This window comes from Oncorhynchus mykiss, chromosome 30 (genome assembly GCF_057628025.1).
Source record: "Oncorhynchus mykiss isolate SJ-2025 chromosome 30, ASM5762802v1, whole genome shotgun sequence".
Taxonomy (NCBI): domain Eukaryota; kingdom Metazoa; phylum Chordata; class Actinopteri; order Salmoniformes; family Salmonidae; genus Oncorhynchus; species Oncorhynchus mykiss.
In genome coordinates, this window is record NC_143051.1 from 14,642,146 (window position 1) to 14,660,319 (window position 18,174).

General features: G+C 43.7%; 1 protein-coding gene across 3 annotated transcripts in view; it reads left to right on the plus strand.

The window, feature by feature from the left end:
- Nucleotides 1-249: 249 nt before the first annotated feature.
- LOC110487975 (insulin-like growth factor 2 mRNA-binding protein 3) overlaps nt 250-18,174 on the plus strand; it is a 38,740-nt gene continuing 20,815 nt past the window's right edge. For 2 of the 3 annotated variants that reach the window (XM_090227600.1, XM_090227599.1), the window contains exons 1-5: nt 250-1,160; nt 2,093-2,153; nt 10,797-10,845; nt 15,157-15,208; nt 15,367-15,430. In XM_090227600.1, the coding sequence (XP_090083726.1) occupies nt 986-1,160; nt 2,093-2,153; nt 10,797-10,845; nt 15,157-15,208; nt 15,367-15,430 (401 nt within the window). In that variant the 5' untranslated portion in view covers nt 250-985. Of the gene's footprint in view, nt 1,161-2,092; nt 2,154-10,796; nt 11,548-15,156; nt 15,209-15,366; nt 15,431-18,174 lie in introns of all 3 variants that reach the window. The other variant, XM_090227601.1, reaches the window with a different exon arrangement.

Sequence of the window (18,174 nt, forward strand, 5' to 3'; positions counted from 1 at the left end):
CAGGGAACCACCTGAATCTTGTTAGAGAAGATGGATGCCGTCATGTGGTTGGTAGTAAGCGTGTCATTCCCATGTTGACCGGGCCATGGGCCTAAGGAGGACGCATTCTAAACTTTCATTGATTCAATTCAAATGTCTTTCACATGCATAAATTATGTCGCTCGATGTTATAATTTATGAATGGCACCTCCCCCTTCTTCCTCTCCCACCATAATGTTCTCTATAGTATGCCTACCCTACACCCACCGCAGTCTCGCGTGCGCGCAACACTGTTGCCCCTTGCTATATCCGTGCGCGCACTGCTCTTTTACTACTTCGACCAGCGACCAATGGGAAGCGAGGTTTTGCAGAGAAAGGCACACAAATGTGATTCTAGTAAAAGATACACTGGGTTCTCACAGAATCTCTTAACTCACATAGCTCGCCAGGTTTTTCCCCCAACACCAATCCACTCTTCCCCTCATTTTCTCTCGACTACGGTCCCCACCCCAGATTCCCGTGACATATTCCCAATCCAACACTTAATTGAGCAACTTGGATTCCTCACGTGCGGGGTTGATTTGTAGTTTGAACACGTGGCTCATTCAAAAAAGCCGGAATATCCTAGTTTTTTTTCCCTTCCCCTTCTTCATATTGGTTTTATTCAGAGGCGGGCACGAGCCTTAACGTGTGTGAATTTATCTGTCTCTTTGCCAAGGGGTTTGGAGGAAGACAAAAAAGTCGTGTCTCCTTTTTCACTCAGTCAGCTATCGTTTTGGAGAAACTGAATAAATAATTAAGATACATTTTTTTTGCGCGATAGAGAAGAGGCGAGTAAGCGCAAACGCGACGAGGTTGCCCGTCAAATATATCTGTGGCTTCAACGACTGGGGGAAGCACGCCACCGCCACTCCGTTGAGTAGTAAGGCGATTTTGGCGACTCCAAACCCGAGAGAGCAAATCACGATTTCCTTCTGCGTAAAGATTGTCAATTTCAGCGCAGACCATGAATAAGCTGTACATTGGAAACGTGAGTGAAGAGGCGAGTGCCGAGGACTTGGAAACTATATTTGAGCAGTGGAAGATTCCGCACAGTGGTCCGTTTCTCATCAAAACTGGTTATGCTTTCGTGGATTGCCCCGATGAAAAGATAGCAATGATGGCCATCGACATTCTTTCAGGTGAGACAATAAAAAAGGCGTTCGAACGGTGCTTTATTGCGGAAATGGCTACGGGTTTACTTTAACCGCTGTAGATGGATGCATGGAGCCCAATAGGGTGGGGGTGTATCCAAGCTTGTCTCCTTGCCTCACGCTTGGCTCCTGACACCGTAGAAGGATAGTCCATGCCTTTTGATAAATTCAAAGTGTGAATTTTATATTGTACAAAAACGTTGAAGTAACTTGTTTGAGTGAAGGAAGGAAGAAACGCCTGTCCAGTGTAACGCCATTCAGAGCAACGGGGCACACAGGCAGTGGCCGCACATTGCAGGCTTGTGTCTAACATGGATCACTTCGATTAAATGTAACTCTGTATTGTTACTTTTGTTGCCGCCTTTGAGTTTGCACTCTCTTCCTGGACCAACAAAGTCTTAATGGAAGTATGGCCTAACTTGTTAAATTATAGCACACAGTGCATGTGCCCTATGCTGACACACCAGGTGGCTTAATTGTGTATTGGTCAAATGTAGGCCAACGAAATGCAAGCCTAATGCAAACGACTTTTTATTTACAATTTAGAAACGACAACAAATGTACGCAATGTGGGTCAAACAGTGGCATTCAGCAGGCCACAATCTAGAAATAGAAAAAATACGATTTTACGAAATATCCTCGTATTGAGCTCAGGTGTCGGATACTTGTCATCGATACCATATTTAACCTTTTAGAATGGACATTCACGTTACGTTCGGTGAAACTTAGTGAACATAAAGTAATTTCTGTAATTTGAATGGTCACACAATTGTGCTTCCGATTGAAATTAACGTTATTTCGTGCCAGGCCTTTTTGGTCATAAACTACAGTTGAGGCCTACTTTTGGCTGCCTATGAGAACAGTTGAAGAGAACTTAACTAATTGTGAACTAAAATTTGCATTTATTCTCCTCACTATAGGTAAAGTTGAACTACATGGAAAACTCATAGAAGTGGAGCACTCGGTCCCTAAACGTCAAAGGTAAATTCTGATGATAAACTCATTTATTGTCCAACTGATCCATTTACGCTATAAGGGGCTGCTGCTGTCCTCAGCCAAATTGTACATATCTCCATCGACACTTCTGGAAACATGTTATTTTTGTAACGTTATTTGATTGAAGTGGTCTGATTGTGTCTTGTAGTCAGTGTGTTTGGGGCGTCAGCAGGAAGGGACGGAATGTTTGTTCATTTGGGGCAAGCAAAAATTCATAGGGTGTGTGTAGAGGTCGAATTATACGGGCATGAAGGATCTCATACCGTCAAGCCTATGGCGACCTAAAATATGCGACTTATTAAAAAAAAAAAAAAAAGTACCTTATTTTAGACACCATTCCCATCTGTGGAAGTAGTTAGCCTATATAGTGCAAATCTCCAAGTGTTTAACACTTGCAAACTGTAGGGCTATTTTAAGCAGCAATAGCATTCTGGGCCTGCTTAGGTGTGTGTACATGTATGAATGTGTGTGTTGAGGCGTAGGCCCTCTGAAGTCGTCCATTTGAGAAGGATCTGGCCGTGATTCTCTCTTGCTGCCCCATGCTTCTGCTCTCCTTGCTCATTGTGATGGTGCACGAGATGGACTCGGAAAACCCCCGGTCTGCTAAAGACCATGTAGCTCCGTGTAGGCTACAGTCAACAGGATTAAACTATGCTGAGTTATAGCCTTTAGTCTGGGGCGATATTGATCCTCATTTACGTGGAAGAGGGACAAAAAAATGCAACAATTTGGCGTGGCATGTAGGATACCCGCCACATGAAACATGTTGTCCTTTATTAAACCTTTCTTGGATTTTAATTGCTGTCATTGAAATGAGTAATTATTGAAAACATTTGGGGATTTGGAGGAAGAGGATTTAGAGCCGAAATGCACTTTAATGTGTTTAGATTGTGCATTTTAATGATTTAAATAATTTGAGCTCAAAGCAGTGGATAAAGGCTACTGTTATGTTTGGCTACTGCTATGTTTGTAAGAAATTAGAAACGAGCATCTGTTCACAACTTTTAAAAATGTATATTAAAGTCAAGTTTCACATATAATTATGATTTGTGTAATTGCTGATACCACCATTTAGGCCTACTAATTCGAATAATCTGTTTTTATTGACATTCTGCACAAAATGGTGTTAACATATTTAAAATATACAATTATTAAAGTGGACATATTTATTTACATGCTTTGAAATGTCCATGCATTGAATTGTCGAGGTTAAGGCCAAAATGAACTTCCGCAGAGCTCCCCCTAAATGCGTTTACTGCTTTTAGCTTGTTCATTATTGGGATGGAATCATTAACCTATTTAAAAAGAAAAGCCAAATCACTCTGGTCAATTTGTTGACCTTTCCCCTCCCAAAGTGCTAGATATTTTTTGCTAAATGATTTGTCTTCGACGTGTAGGTTTACAGACACTGGCGATTTGTAGTGGTAGGCCTTTATAGTAGGTAGGCCTTTTAACTGACTTGCCTAGCTAAATAAAATATATATAGTGAAGTGTAAGCCTGGTGCTTTTTGGCCTCCACCTACAGAAAAAGGAGAGAAAAAAGATTAAGTCCCCCCTTTGCCACAGGAAAGGTTATAGGAGCGACTGGGAACAGTATCCTGCCCATCACACACACACACACACACTGAGGTGTGCACTGGGGCCCCTCTGCATTCCAGCCTGCTGAGTGTCAGCTGGAGGCTCGGCCAATCACCACAACTTAACCTTTGAACTTGTGGGAAGGGGAAGTGCGAGCAAGGAGGCAGAGGCTCCTGGTGTCCTCCAGTGTTCCAGGGTGGGACTGTAGACATTAAAACCAGTAGATGGTGATAGCGCTGATGTCATCCACTTATTCCTGTGGAAAACTCCCAATGGCACGTGAAGCCGGAACTATTTGAATTTGAAGCCCGCCATATTGCTGAATGGCACCAAAAAAATATTTAAGGATTATGGTGAAAGTGGCCTTTACTAGCAAAGGATCGTGGTCAATATAATCATTTTCATCCTGCCTGAGAGAGTCAACCTTAATGTCGAAGGTAGAGTTATTCAAGTCTTGCTCCACGAGGTCCAGAGCCTGCTGGTTTTCTGTTCTACCTGATAATTAATTGCACCCACCTGGTGGCCCAGATCTAAATCAGTGCTCAATTAGAGGGGGGGTAGTGGAACTAGCTTTGAGGTCCAGAGTTGATGAGGGCATGAGCTTCATTGTAACCTGCCGTCCCGTGATTGGTCTGTCAGCACGTGGTCATGTATGACTACAAATGTAGTAGTCAGAATGGATCACTATTTAATTAAGTATCTTGATTTATGGCAAACTTTTAAAGGATTCACCACTGGAATGGAACTTGATCCTCATCAACAAAGTTTAGAGCCCAAAACATCTCTCTATAAATTGTTTAGCCGTTCTGGGGATTGTAATTTACATATGCTTTCTAGGGCAAACAAGGGGCCTCATAACTGTTGTAAATTTCACACCATTTACGGCCGCCCTTTCTGAAAAGACTGCGCTCGTACAAAAATATCTAAAGATTTATAAACTTGGCGCACGCCATACATACGAATGTTTCCCATTTATAAATCAGAATGTCCTGAAATTCTGCGAACAAACAAGCATAACCACTCCACCTGAAAAATGCCCATTATTCACCTTTTTATGGTGACAACAATAAACCCTATTTTCTGCAAACTTTGGAACTATTGGAATTGGGTTGAGACAGTTTTCTGAAGGAAATGGCAATGGCGAACTTGATCAAAGGTCTTTGGTGGTTTGATAGCCATGACATTTGCTGCAGGCCAAGGCTACCTGACAGACAACGTTATTGAAAGACAAACACAATTGCAAATTGCAGTGGACCTGTAAACAGGTGTTTTGTATTGACTTTTTATTTAACCTATACACTTCACTGCCCACGACTTCTGACACGATGTCTATTTAGTGGTAGCCGTACACACTTCAATGCAGAAGATGAGCTGTTCACCTGTTAAATTCTACTATTTGTTATAAACTACGCTCCCTACCTTTTTTCATAGAGCAAAATACTTAAAAATAGCCTGTCTACTGGGGCCCAATTAATTTGTTGTAGGATACCTCAGGAATATGAACCTATCAAGGCCAGAAAGGTGAGGAATTTATTTTGCAAAGGTTATGAAAATATATTATGTTTACAAATAAAATATTGTCTACACACGAAATTTGAAGTGACAGTGTTGAGACGTATGGAAGTAGTCTATACTGCCCTACCAAGCAAAAAGACAGTAACTGCTCATAGCATGGAACTGAGAAAAATTTGTTTAATTTACCTTGGTTTCACAGTAACTTTATGCAGTTACTGCTGACATGACCCCCATTTTCTCCAAAACACAATACAATAGAGGCAGGATACTTGTCCACATGATTAAGCATGTAGTCATTTTTGCAACAATAAATAACACATTTCTGACCAAATTAGCAGTTACTGCCTTTTTGTGTGATAGGGCAGTGTAATCGTCCATTCTACTGCTAAACTAAGCTCCTGACCAGACAATAGAGCAAAGTACTTGAAATAGTAGTAAATAAATAAGCTATCAAGTGTCCTATTAAACAAAGTATCAGAAGAATGGTATTGTAACTTGTTGTAGGCCTATAGGCTACCTGGTGAGAATGAAAACATCACAGAAAAGGTTAAAAAAAATTCAGCAATTGAATTAAAGTTTATTTAACCTTTAATATAACCAGGCTGGTCAGTTAAGAACAAATTCTTATTTACAATGACTGCCTACCCTGGCCGAACCCTAACCTGGACCAATTGTGCGCGGCCCTATGGGACTCCGAATCACGGCCGCTTGTGTTAACAGCTTGGAATCGTAGTAACGCCTCTAGCACTGAGATACAATGTCTTATACCGCTGTGCGACTCTGGAGCCCTCAATTATCATGGAAATAATATAATTAATATAGCCTAGCAAAATAGATGCCTGTCTCTAAATATTTTAGAATGCCAAGATAAACTAAATTGATCTTTCTTCTCACTAACGACAAACAATTGCATATTGTTATTAACCTGTTATGAACAAACGAGTCCATTTTTATCCGCCATTTTATCAAAATACTTGGCTGCTTGCAATGCAATAGTTCCACCACTAGAAACTGTGTACACGTGGTCTAAAGTTTGTGGGAAGCTGAGCACAATCTCACTTCAAGTTAAGTTTTTTTTAAAAGTAAATGGCAACTTTAGCGTGTGAACTAGAGCACCCATGTTTAGGGTCATATTTTGTACATACACATGGTTTATAAATGAGGTCCAAGGGCTTTTGGCACCGCTAGGTTGTTACGCATTAGCCGACCAGCAGAGCTCGTGACTTCACACTCCAGACCAAACACCGGGGGCCTGGGTGGGATAGGCACATCGAGGGGTGCATGCAGTTTGTTGGGGTGGGTGGGCTAAGTTTTGGTGCAAGTGTGCCATTTGCCTTAGTCCTACTCCAACGTGACATTTTCCATAGTCATTGTTGGTTTTTGGCCTACACATTGTAATCGCCGTAGCTTGATCATGAGGGGTTACAGGAGTTAAATGTAATAATGCAATAAGTTAAGATCGTTTTGGGCCCAGCGGACAACCACCGACATTTAGGGTGTAGGTGTATTTTGGCTACTTATAGTTCCTCACTAATTAGTTTATTTCATGTTAACTCTCGTGCTCTATAGCTGTACTAGTCAGTTTGTAGGACACACACAGACCCTATAACATGCTACACTGTGACCTGATTAGAGCTAAATTCATTAGTTTGAGTAAAGCACCGAAATAAAATATAACTTCCATCTGTTAAAAAAAATAAAGAATTGCATGATTTGAGACGTGTCCCGTGTGTGAGGCATTCAGGCAGGTCAAGGGGCGAGTAGGAAGTTGCTGTGTAACTGTTGATGAATCAGTGTTATTGAATGTCAGTAATGTAAAATTCCACAACTCGTACCAGTCTGCCTTGTGAAGATGGTTCAACTTGAACCTAGTTTAGTATTAGTCTAGGACCTTTTTAAAAATATTTTTATACCAGACAACAAATCCAGACAACAAATCTGAAGTTGTATCGGCACAGTAACTTACTCACACGTTCTAAAACTTCAGATGTAGATAAAATATGATCAATATTCTCATCAAATGGCGAAGGGCGTAGGTCATTAAATCCTAACCATCGCCATTTAAACCAAAAAAATACACCTATTGCCCTATTCATTTAACCAACAGACAAAAAAATCGTAAGTCGTAAAAGCAAAGCCCACTTCCATGGTCATTCTAACCCAGTAACTGCGGCTTTGTGAGGAGTAGTAGCTCCCAGCTCTTATTAAAGAATTTGGGGTCAGGAGGTCACTGTGGGGCCCAACCTGCAAAGAAGGGATTTTGGATAGAAGCACGGGGGTGCCCGAAATTCTCTATGGCCACTTGTCCCATCTAGCTAGTGGGACTAAAGGTCCCTAAACTCACTCATGCTTATCATGGAGCAAGAGACACTGTGATAGTGTGGAGTTTTATGCTACAGAACCATTGCATACCATGCTGCAGGGAAGTACAATTTTTAGCTATTTATGCGTGCAAATCATCAGATTTAATTTAGAAATATTCAAATTCTAGCCCAAACCAATTCAGCAATTTTTTTTGCTTTACATTTTAGCTTTTTTTTTTTTACTGCAGAATGGACACTTGTGAAGTGGAATGGCCCATGTAAGAGTGCAGTGGAATGGCCCATGTAAGAGTGCAGTGGAATGGCCCATGTAAGAGTGCAGTGGAATGGCCCATGTAAGAGTGCAGTGGAATGGCCCATGTAAGAGTGCAGTGGAATGGCCCATGTAAGAGTGCAGTGGAATGGCCCATGTAAGAGTGCAGTGGAATGGCCCATGTAAGAGTGCAGTGGAAAGTGAGCAGTTTTTTGAGATCAGTCATTCAGAACGCCTGCATACTGAATAGTCAATGAGTGTGGATGAATGGGCGTTGAGCACAGATCTGGGTGTGTTTTTGTGTGTTTCCTGACATGGATGGGTTTTTATAGTGTGGGTGCCTGTGTTTCTGTTGAGTATTGTTTGTATGATAAGATGGATGGTGGGGGAGGGGTAGTGACATGGATGATCATGCTAGTGAGAAACGGGGATGGATGTGGTGAAGTCTGATGTTGCTCGACATGGGATTCCTCCTATGGGTTTTACACACACACGCACTCCATCACAACTCAGCCCTCACGGTCCCCACACCCCTCCATGTTTCTGTCAGTGGACTTGTGTCCATGGAAACGCGAGCCCCACCCCTACAGGGCAGAGGGCCCTTGTGTCTGCCCCCCCCCAAACCACCCCTTTCCCAAATCAAAGGCTGGGACTAGGGAATGCACCCCCCCCCCCCCAATACCCCGGCTGACTTCGTCCGTGTGTGTGGAGCTATAGGTTAATCTGGCTTGAAGTGCTTGGTGCATTTGCACATTTTGCACAGCATTCCCACTGCAATGCAGAGCAACGTGCACAGGGAGAAAGGGGTCTGTATCAGCCAGGAATGGCACAGTAGACCGGAAAGGGCTGCAATTCCTCTCGGACGCCTAATGGTATTTTTTTCTACAATTCTCCATTTAGAATATATCTATGTTTTTGGTCCAAATAAATGAATAACATTTAATTTGAGGCCCTGTTGGTGTGACAATGCTGAAAGTTCCTCCAGATTGAGTCTGCATGTTAAAGAATCTGTAAATCTTCTTGTGGTACGTGAGGGGGTTGGAAATAAATAAATGAATACTAACGGCAAATGTCATTGAACTTTCCCCTACTAAGTTTTCACTGTGGCCTAGTCCTGCATGCATGGACGCCCACAAACCTTCTAGACTGCAGATGTGGATTTCTGTGCATCACATTTTTAGTATGCTCCAATGTAAAGCTTGTTTTCTCTCTTCATATAATGAAGTGTGAGCTGGGCTGTGTGGGTGGCGGGCTGAGAAACATCTTTAAGGCTACCAACCAGCCTGTTCATGGAAACATTAACATTTGACTCACTCATTGACTTGCACAGCTTAAGACCAGTTGAGTAGGAAAGCATGTTTTCAATTCAATCATATTTCGATTGTATAGTCTATTAGACTTCTCTACTCTTTTAAACTTAAGTCCGTGAAGAGCAGGAGTGTGATATGCACATCCTGAACTTGAGGAACAAATAATACAGATGAAGAATTGAGGCCTGCTCATTGCTGCTCTGCAAAGCTTTAGTCCTGACCCACAAAATACAACGTTTCCAATTTATTTTTTGTCAGGTGTCAAAAGGTCTTTTGACATTTCATGGTAAACACACCCAAGTCTTCATTTCCTGGTCAAAACTGTGCTTTTAGCCATGATATGGATTTTTTTTTGTTGGTCCTAGTGGAAATTGTTTGTTGTTTTTGGTGTCGTATGTCTTGACTAGATGTCAGTGGGAGAAGTTTACAGTAAGATTGTAGGGGTTTGGTTTTGGTTAGGAGTGTTTTTGTGGGTGGGTGTACGGTCTGTGTAGAACTGAGTAGGGGTCACAGTCTGTCCTGGAACTCAAAGCTGCATGTACATTGTGTTCCTTTAGTGTGGGAACAGGTGGTGGACTTTGGAGCAGCCTGGACACTTTTCCCACATTTATCTCCGTGGTCCAAACGATCACCTTTTTATGAAACGTGTCACAATTACACCAAATGACATTGTACATTTTTGTAATTTAATAGATGCTGTTATCCAGAGCGACTTAGTAGTGAGTGCATACATTTTTCATACTACTTTCCAATACTGGTCCCCCATGAGAATCGAAACCCACAACCCTGGCATTGCAAGCGCCATGCTGTACCACCTGAACTGTTTAAATCCAGACTCGTTACAATTCACTACTCCAACCAAGCATCTGTATGACCTCCACAAAGTATTTGTGTCCTTGGTATTCACAATGTTTTCATCGAAACCAAACGTTTTCAAAATGTGGTTTGGAGTTTGAAATGCAGGACATTCTGAATACTAACAGTAATTGGTAGGATAGTCTGTTCTGCGCCACTGTGCTCCTGTTGACTGTGATGTGAGCGCTCCTTCGTTCTGAATCCCCATCTGTTCTCTCTGCTTTGACACAGCTAGTGGAGGTTCCCTCTTTCCTGGGCTTGGCATCCCTCCCTTTTCTGCGCTCACTCTCCTCCTCTGCCTTTCTGCTCCTCTCTCCTCCATACCCCTCCCCTCCTTTCTTCCTGTCTCTCTTCCTCCCTCCTTACCTGTCCTCCCTCCATCTCCTTGCCATGCTCTCCTCCCCCCTACCTCTCCTCCCTCCCTCTCTCCCACCCGATGCTTCTCATTATCAGCTGGTTTGAACAGTTTCTCCACACGATCAAGCTACCAGTCCAACAATGTAACAGCCTCTCTCTCCTTCCCTCCCTCCCGCTCTCCATCCATTCCTCCCTCTTGTGCACACCCGCTGGGCTTGGGGGGGGTATTAAAACATTAGTCATGTCCACAGCTTGTGCACCTCTCCCCTTGTACAGAGCACAGAATGCTGGAAGGAGACACCTACTAACTTGCTGTTTTATTACTTTATTTATTTTGAACCGGTCAATTTGTCCTTTAGCCCAACAAACTCTTAATGCTGACTTTTGGATCCACTCATTTATTCCCTCTTCCCTTCTCTACCCCTCTCTTTCCTTTTAGGAGCTGTAAGCTGCAGATCAGGAACATCCCGCCTCATCTGCAGTGGGAGGTAAGTGTTAATTGGTCCATTGGTAAAGCTTTGGATCTAACAAGCTATACTCGGTCCCGTTCAATGGGACCTAACGTTAAAAAAATATTTGAAACAGGATGTGAATGTAAGCCTTTTTATTGGGTGTAAACGAGTCCACTGACGAGGTTCTTTGCCATCTTTGCGTTCCATTTTGGTTTTGGATCCACTCATTAGTTCTTTAGAACAGAGGCTAGTCTTGCAGGTCGCCATTTTCTTCTGGCTGTCTCATTATGGTACTTTTATATTTAGGCTCACGCACCAAAGGGCATCCTATTCCGTATGTAGTGTGCTACTTTAGACCAGGTCCCATAGGGTCACTATGAAAGGAATAGGTTTGTGTTTTGGTACTTAATTTACTTTTTTAGTACAGGTAGTAATTTAGAAGTTGATTTTGTAAGAATATTTCATCCAGAAAAACTTGATATGGAGGTGACTACCAGCATAAAGCAAGCATAGGACAGTCATTTTCAAGCTATTGTTGGTGGTAATGACTATCATATTTCAAATGTGCCTACATTACCTCATCTATTTCATTGCTGCAGACTTGTTGGTTGTTGTGCTCATGCCGTGTGTGTGTGTGTGTGTGTGTGTGAGATCAATGGAGCTGTGATAGTCTGTGTAACAGTGGAGGATTACCTTTTAGACGAGTGACCTACTAATGAACTGCAGGTATACAGTAAGGTGCGTTGTGCAACAAGAGTGACACGCATGACGTGTGTGTGCGCATCCCCGGCCTGTGAGAGATCAAACCTTGCTCATGCAGACATGGTCAGATCTCTTGTTATTGTTACACACCACCTACTGCCATTCATTCTCAATTTATCAATTGGTTATTGCCCTGCAGTACTGCCTTCAGGAAAGGATTTATACCAGTGGTCGTTTGTCTCAAGAATCAAACTCATTCTTAGTAGGCCTGGGAGATGTACTTATACCAGTGATCGTTTGTCTCAAGAATCAGACTCATTCTTAGTAGGCCTGGGAGATGTACTTATACCAGTGGTCGTTTGTCTCAAGAATCAGACTCATTCTTCGTAGGCCTGGGAGATGTACCTTATACCAGGGTATTACCAGTTATTGACGGTATGATTTTGTACCCCTGCAGCAGGGTTGGGTGCTATGCCACTGCTTAGAACTATAAGAAATGTTACATGTCAAATTATATCATGCGCTAGGCTCCAGCTATGCATTTGGTTTGCTAACTTGCTATCTAAGTGCCTAGATGTCAATCTCAAGCTTCTTGTTTACAGCGGAGACATTCAAACCCCTATTGGATCAAGCTTCCTGGTGTCTAAATTGTTTGTGCACAAAAAAACGTTTATTTTATTTTTTTTATAGTGCCCCTGGTGTGCACTTCTGGTAATACTGTTTATCCCAATATGGTACAGAAACGGTATGACCATTTAACGCTCAACCCAAAGTCATCTTGGTGTTGCCCACAGGTTGCTCATTTGGTTCCACTTGTCTAAGATAATCCTTGATCCTTTCTGCTTGCTGTCTAAAGAGAATGGACTAGGTCTGTATCACAGGAAACATCTACTTTAGAAAAGGGTGTTTCAGGTCTCATTTTTACCAAATAGAATAGAGTTAATGGACAAGGTTCTCTTCCATTCTAAACTCGTAGTGCATGGGCCAAAGTATGACTGATTTGAGCCTCTCCACCTTGGACGTAACTGTTCTAAATTGACACAAAGCATTTTGCACTGGTTGGCTTGTCTTGTGCTGTGTAAATGGGTGGTAGTCTATAGCATGTTAGTTAGCTGATGGTTATTTGACCAGAATGGGGATGGGGGTTGGAATGGGGGAGGGAGGGACTGAACACAGAACCGTCTTTGACGTGAAGGAGACCTTGTATCTTATCAGGGAGATAACATGGTGCCTCAGTACACAGCCATGCAGGCAAAGAGCTGGCTTGTTCGCTAGGATAGCTCGTGGTTGGCGGGTGGGCCTGCTCTGTGTTGCCTCCATGTGCTATGGACAGACACTCACAGAATGTGTAGCATTACTCCTGTCCCACCCCTCCCCCAACCCAACCACCGCTTCCTGCAGGAATGCACTCCACCCTTTCCTGAATGGTCTGGATTCTCATTGGCTGAGCCCTGGAGACGGGCAGACGTGGAAGCCAGTGAATATGCAGGTGCTCTTCACCACAGGGAATGTAGGATCAGTGCTGGAACAGCCAATGGGACGGCTTTGAGATGGTTCAGGGGCGGGAGGGAAGGGGATTGGTGGTTTGGGAGAAAGGGGGCCGGGATTGACTCTGATTGGTCAGAAAGGGGGGTTGTGAGTGCTCGGGCGTGGGTTTCAGTAAGCCTGGGCATGATTGGAGGTCCTCTCCCTGTAGGCTGTGTTTGGACTCCTGTCCCTCCCTCGCTCTCTCCCACCTTCTCATCCATGACTACACTTGAAGAGGAACATTAGATCTAGCTAGTTGAAGTTTTCCAGATTGGTTTGGCTCCGACAGATTTTTGGTGTCTTTCTCTGTGGACTCACAAGTGGATAAAGATCAGTTCAGCTTGATAATGTGGGGAAATTAAAGATCACGAATTTAGAAAGATCTCTCTCGTGCTTGACTCGTACAGCCTGGTTGATAGGTGGTGTTGAAGGGCCAGTTGGATCACAGGGCTGATGACAACCTTCTTGCCTTTGTGCTGTTGTCTGTGCCCAATGTTTGTACCATGTTCTGTGATGTTATGGTGTGTTGATACCATGCTATGTTGTCTTAGGTCTCCGTGTGTGTGCACGCTCATATTTGTATTTTTAATCTCAGCCCCCTTCCTGCAGGAGGCCGTCATTGTAAAGAAGAGTTTGCTCTTAACTGACTTGCCTAGTTAAATAAGAAGGTACATCTAGCTAGATGTACTCGGGCTTATTTGAAATGAGCTAGCTTCAGCATCACATTCCAGCTCACGCTTCATCCATGTTACGATGGTAGATATTGGTTGTGCACCTGTTGCTTACTGGAGCCTGCTCCATCTGGGCTTGTAACTGCGTGTTCGCGTCGCACATGGCTAGTCGACCGCCAGACTCGTCGATGACATTATGGTGAAACATCAACCCATGGTCTGTGCCACAACTTAATTTTTGCCGGAATCTAAATGAAAAGTTTACCTGCAGATTCAGCAGGAAATGTGAAATTGGTTATTAGAAGGGCAGTGTTCCTTACGCATATCTTTCTTTGGTGTGCTTGTCAGAACAAATGACATGTTTTGGTGTTGAGCTGTTATCAATCACAAGTCCCTTTATTACAAATGTTTTACTGCACGTTTTAGTTTCAAATGTGTTTGAACATTTCTATTTTTAACTCATTTTAATGAATCAAATATTTAATCAGTCATCTTCCTCATTTGGTCCGGAGAATGAAGGAATTTGATTGGTCTTCAACTCACTTCTCAAACACTTCATTCAGGGATAACTGGAGTTTAAACCTGAGTTGGCCTACCACGGTGCAGGTTAGTTCTGGAGGATTCGTTGCCATAGAAATGTACCTGGCTAAAAGGTGAGCCACATTGGTGGTACCGGTTATCCCGAGTTAAACTCAATTACCTCGCTAATTCCTCAAACCAGATTCGTAGTATAGGGCTCTGGTGTTATCCACGTGCACATGGATTTTGGACTGTATATATGTACTTGTGGTGGAGTAGGGGGTCCGAGGGCACAGTCTGTGAATGTATTGTTTTTAAAAGTGTATAAACTGCCTTTAATTTTGCTGGACCCCAGGAAGCGTACTGGGGATCCATAGTAAATACAAAATATTGATGAATGTGTGTCTTAACTGTAAATGTTTATTATCGTGATTGGCCCATGGGCTTGACGTTGGGATGAAGCTGTAGTATGTTGCCCCTCGACCCTTCGGTCAGTTTTGCATTTCCCCCACTAATAGTTAAATTTAGAATTGGGGGAGGTAAATCTGTACCTAGGGGAAACTTATCCCCAGGGCATGTGTTCCTGATCACCTGCTGGGTGTTTATGAACGTTGGCATTAACCTGTATAATCTTACAGAATTTAACTAAAATTGCTCTGCTGTTTCCTGTTTTGCACTGAACTGTGCACCCCTGCGATAGACTAACGTCCTGTCCAGGGTCCTGCCCTGTCCACTGATGCATCAAGCAGCCTCACGCTACAGAAACAGGAGATGGATGTGCCGTTCTCTCACACAAGGCTTACCTACTAAACTGTACTCACTAGAAAGCCAGTTTGAGTCCCCATGATAGTGTGAAAAAGACATTGGTATCTAACTGGAACTCTGGTCTGGTTCTAGTCACATTCTCTCCCCTGTGGTTCTGACTCAGGTTCTGGATGGCATGTTGGCTCAGTATGGCACAGTGGAGAACTGCGAGCAAGGTATACACACACACACACACACACACCATAGCCTTTCTGTATCTGCTGTTTCTAGTAGGTTTTTGTTCAAGTCTGTAACTGTTCAGTTGAAGTGCATGTTTAGTGTATAAACTTGTATTGCCCTGTGGGTGTTAAGTCTGTTCTCCCTCCCTCCACAGTAAATACAGACACAGACACGGCAGTGGTCAACGTTCGATACGGTGCCAAGGACCAGGCCAGACAGTAAGCACACACCTTTTCTTAGTTTAAGACTGCTCTTGTAGAATGCAGAGACTTGTTTAGGTGGTTTGCACTTTTCCCAGCACTGCATTTGAATTGATCCCCTTTGATTTGTTAGTGCAGCGCATTCCTCGTCACCCTCCAAAGCAGTCCATTCTAAGTGGCTGCTATAGGAGTAACATGCTGGCTGAGAGAAGCTAGCTCACTGCTGCCCTCTGGTGTGTGTGGCGCCCTGACCATTCCTGATAAAGTGGGCGTGGACGGTGTATGAAAATGAATGGGAACATTTAGTGCAGTTCACAGAACAGTCAGTCCTGGCCTTGAAGAGCAACAGGGGTTTGTTCCACCCCTGCACTAATACACATGATTATTCTAATGCTTTTATCATCCAGATCTCGTTTCAGTAGTGAGAAAATAAAATTGTCAGTTGACTTTGGAACACAACTGACCTTGCATCAGTAGCCTATCCAGAGGGGTCAAGCAAGTTCCTCTTGTGACTGACAGCTTTATATTATTAGTTCTGTGACAGTAGCTATGTTTATGTTAACTTGGAAACTGTATCCTGGACTTCCTGACGGGCCTCCTCCAGGTGGTAAGGGTAGGCAACAACACATCTAACACTCTGTTCCTCAGCACGGGAGGCCCTCAGGGGAACGTGCTTAGTCCCTTCCTGTACTCCCTGTTCACCCACGACTGCATGGCCAAGCACAACTCTAACACATAAAGTTTGCTGACGACACAATGGTGGTAGGCCTGATCAACGATGAGACAGCCTATAGGGAGGTCAGACACCTCTCCCTCAACTTGAGCAAGACAAAGGAGATGTTCGTGGACTACAGGAAAGGGGGGGGCCCGAATACGCCCCCATTCTCATCAACGGGGCTATAATGGAGCGGGTCGAGTGTTTGATTTTCCTTGGTGTCCACATCACCCACAAGCTAACATGGTCCCAAGACAGTTGTGAAGAGGGCACGACAACACCTTTTCCCCCTCAGGAGACTGAAAAGATTTGGCATGGGTCCCCAGATCCTTAAAAGGTTCTACAGCTGCATCATCGAGAGCATCCTGACCAGTTGCATCACTGCCTGGTATGGCAACTGCTTTGCATCTGACCGTAAGATGCTAGAGGGTAGTGCGTACAGCACAGTACATCACTGGGGCCAAGTTTCTTGCCATACAGTAACTATATACAAAGCGGGGGGTTCAATGTAAATAGCCCGGTGGCCATTTTAATAACTGTTCAGCAATCTTATGGTTTGCTGAACCGCAATCTTATGGTTTGCTACCGCATGGCATGCGTTACCTGAGCGCCAAGTCTAGGACCAAAACTCTCCTTAACAGCTTCTACACCCAAGCCATAAGACTGCTGAACAGTTATTAAAATGGCCACCGGGCTATTTACATTGAACCCCCCCCCCCCCCTTTGTTTTTACACTGCTGCTAATTGCTGTTTATCTATGCGTAGTCACTTTACCCCTACTTACATGTACAGATTACTTCGACTAACCACATTGACTCAGTACCGGTACCCCCTGTACAGTGCATTCAAAATATTCAGACTCCCCTTGACTTTATTAACATTTTGTGGAAAATGGATTCAATTGTTTCCCCCCCCCCCCCCCCCCATCAATCTACACACAATACCCCATAATGACTAAGCAGAAACATGTTTTTAGAAATGTTAGCAAATGTATAAAAATCAACTGAAATATTACATTTACTTCAGTATTCATACCCTTTACTCAGTAATTTGTTGAATTTGTTTGGCAGGGATTACAGCCTCGTATGCTGCTACAAGGTTGGCATACCTGTGTTTGGGGACGTTTCTACCATTCTTCTCTATAGATCCTCTCAAGCTCTGTCAGGTTGGATGGGGAGAATCGCTGTACAGCTATTTTCAGGCATCTACAGAACTGTTCTTTCACGTTCAAGTACAAGCTCTGGCTGGGCCACTCAAGGACATTCATAGACCTGTCCCGAAGCCACTCCTGTGTTGTCTTGGCTATGTGCTTATGGTCATTGTCCTGTTGGAAGGTGAACCTTCACCCAAGTCTGATGTACTGAGTGCTCTGGAGAAGGTTTTCATCAAGGACCTCTGTACTTTCCCTCGATTCTGACTAGTCTCCCAGTCCCTGATGCTGAAAAACATCCCGACAGCATGATGCTGCCACCATGCTTCAACGTAGGGATGGTGCCAGGTTTCCTCCAGATGTGATGCTTGGTATTCAGGCCAAACAGTTTAATGTTGGTTTCATCAGACCAGAGAAACTTGTTTCTCATGGTCAGTCTTTAGGTGCCTTTTGGCAAACTCCAAGCAGGCTGTCATGTGCCTTTTACTTAGGACTGGCTTCCATCTGGCCACTCTACCATAAATGCCTGATTGGTGGAGTGCTGCAGTGATGGTCTTTCTTCTGGAAGGTTCTCCCATCTCCACAGAGGAAGTCTGGAGCTCTGTCAGAGTAACCATCAGGTTCTTGGTCACCACCCTGACCAAGGCCCTTCTCCCCCGATTGCTTAGTTTAGCCTGCTGGCCAGCTCTAAAAAGAGGTCCTGGTGGTTTCAAACTTCCATTTAAGGCTCCCGAGTGGCATCACTATAGACCTAGTTTGATTCCAAGCTGTATCACAATCGGCCATGATTGGGAGTTCCATATGGCTGAGCACAATTGGCCCAGCGTTGTCCAGGTTAGGGCTTGGCCGGGGTAGGCCGTCGTTGGGGCGGCAGGGTAGCCTAGTGGTTAGAGCGTT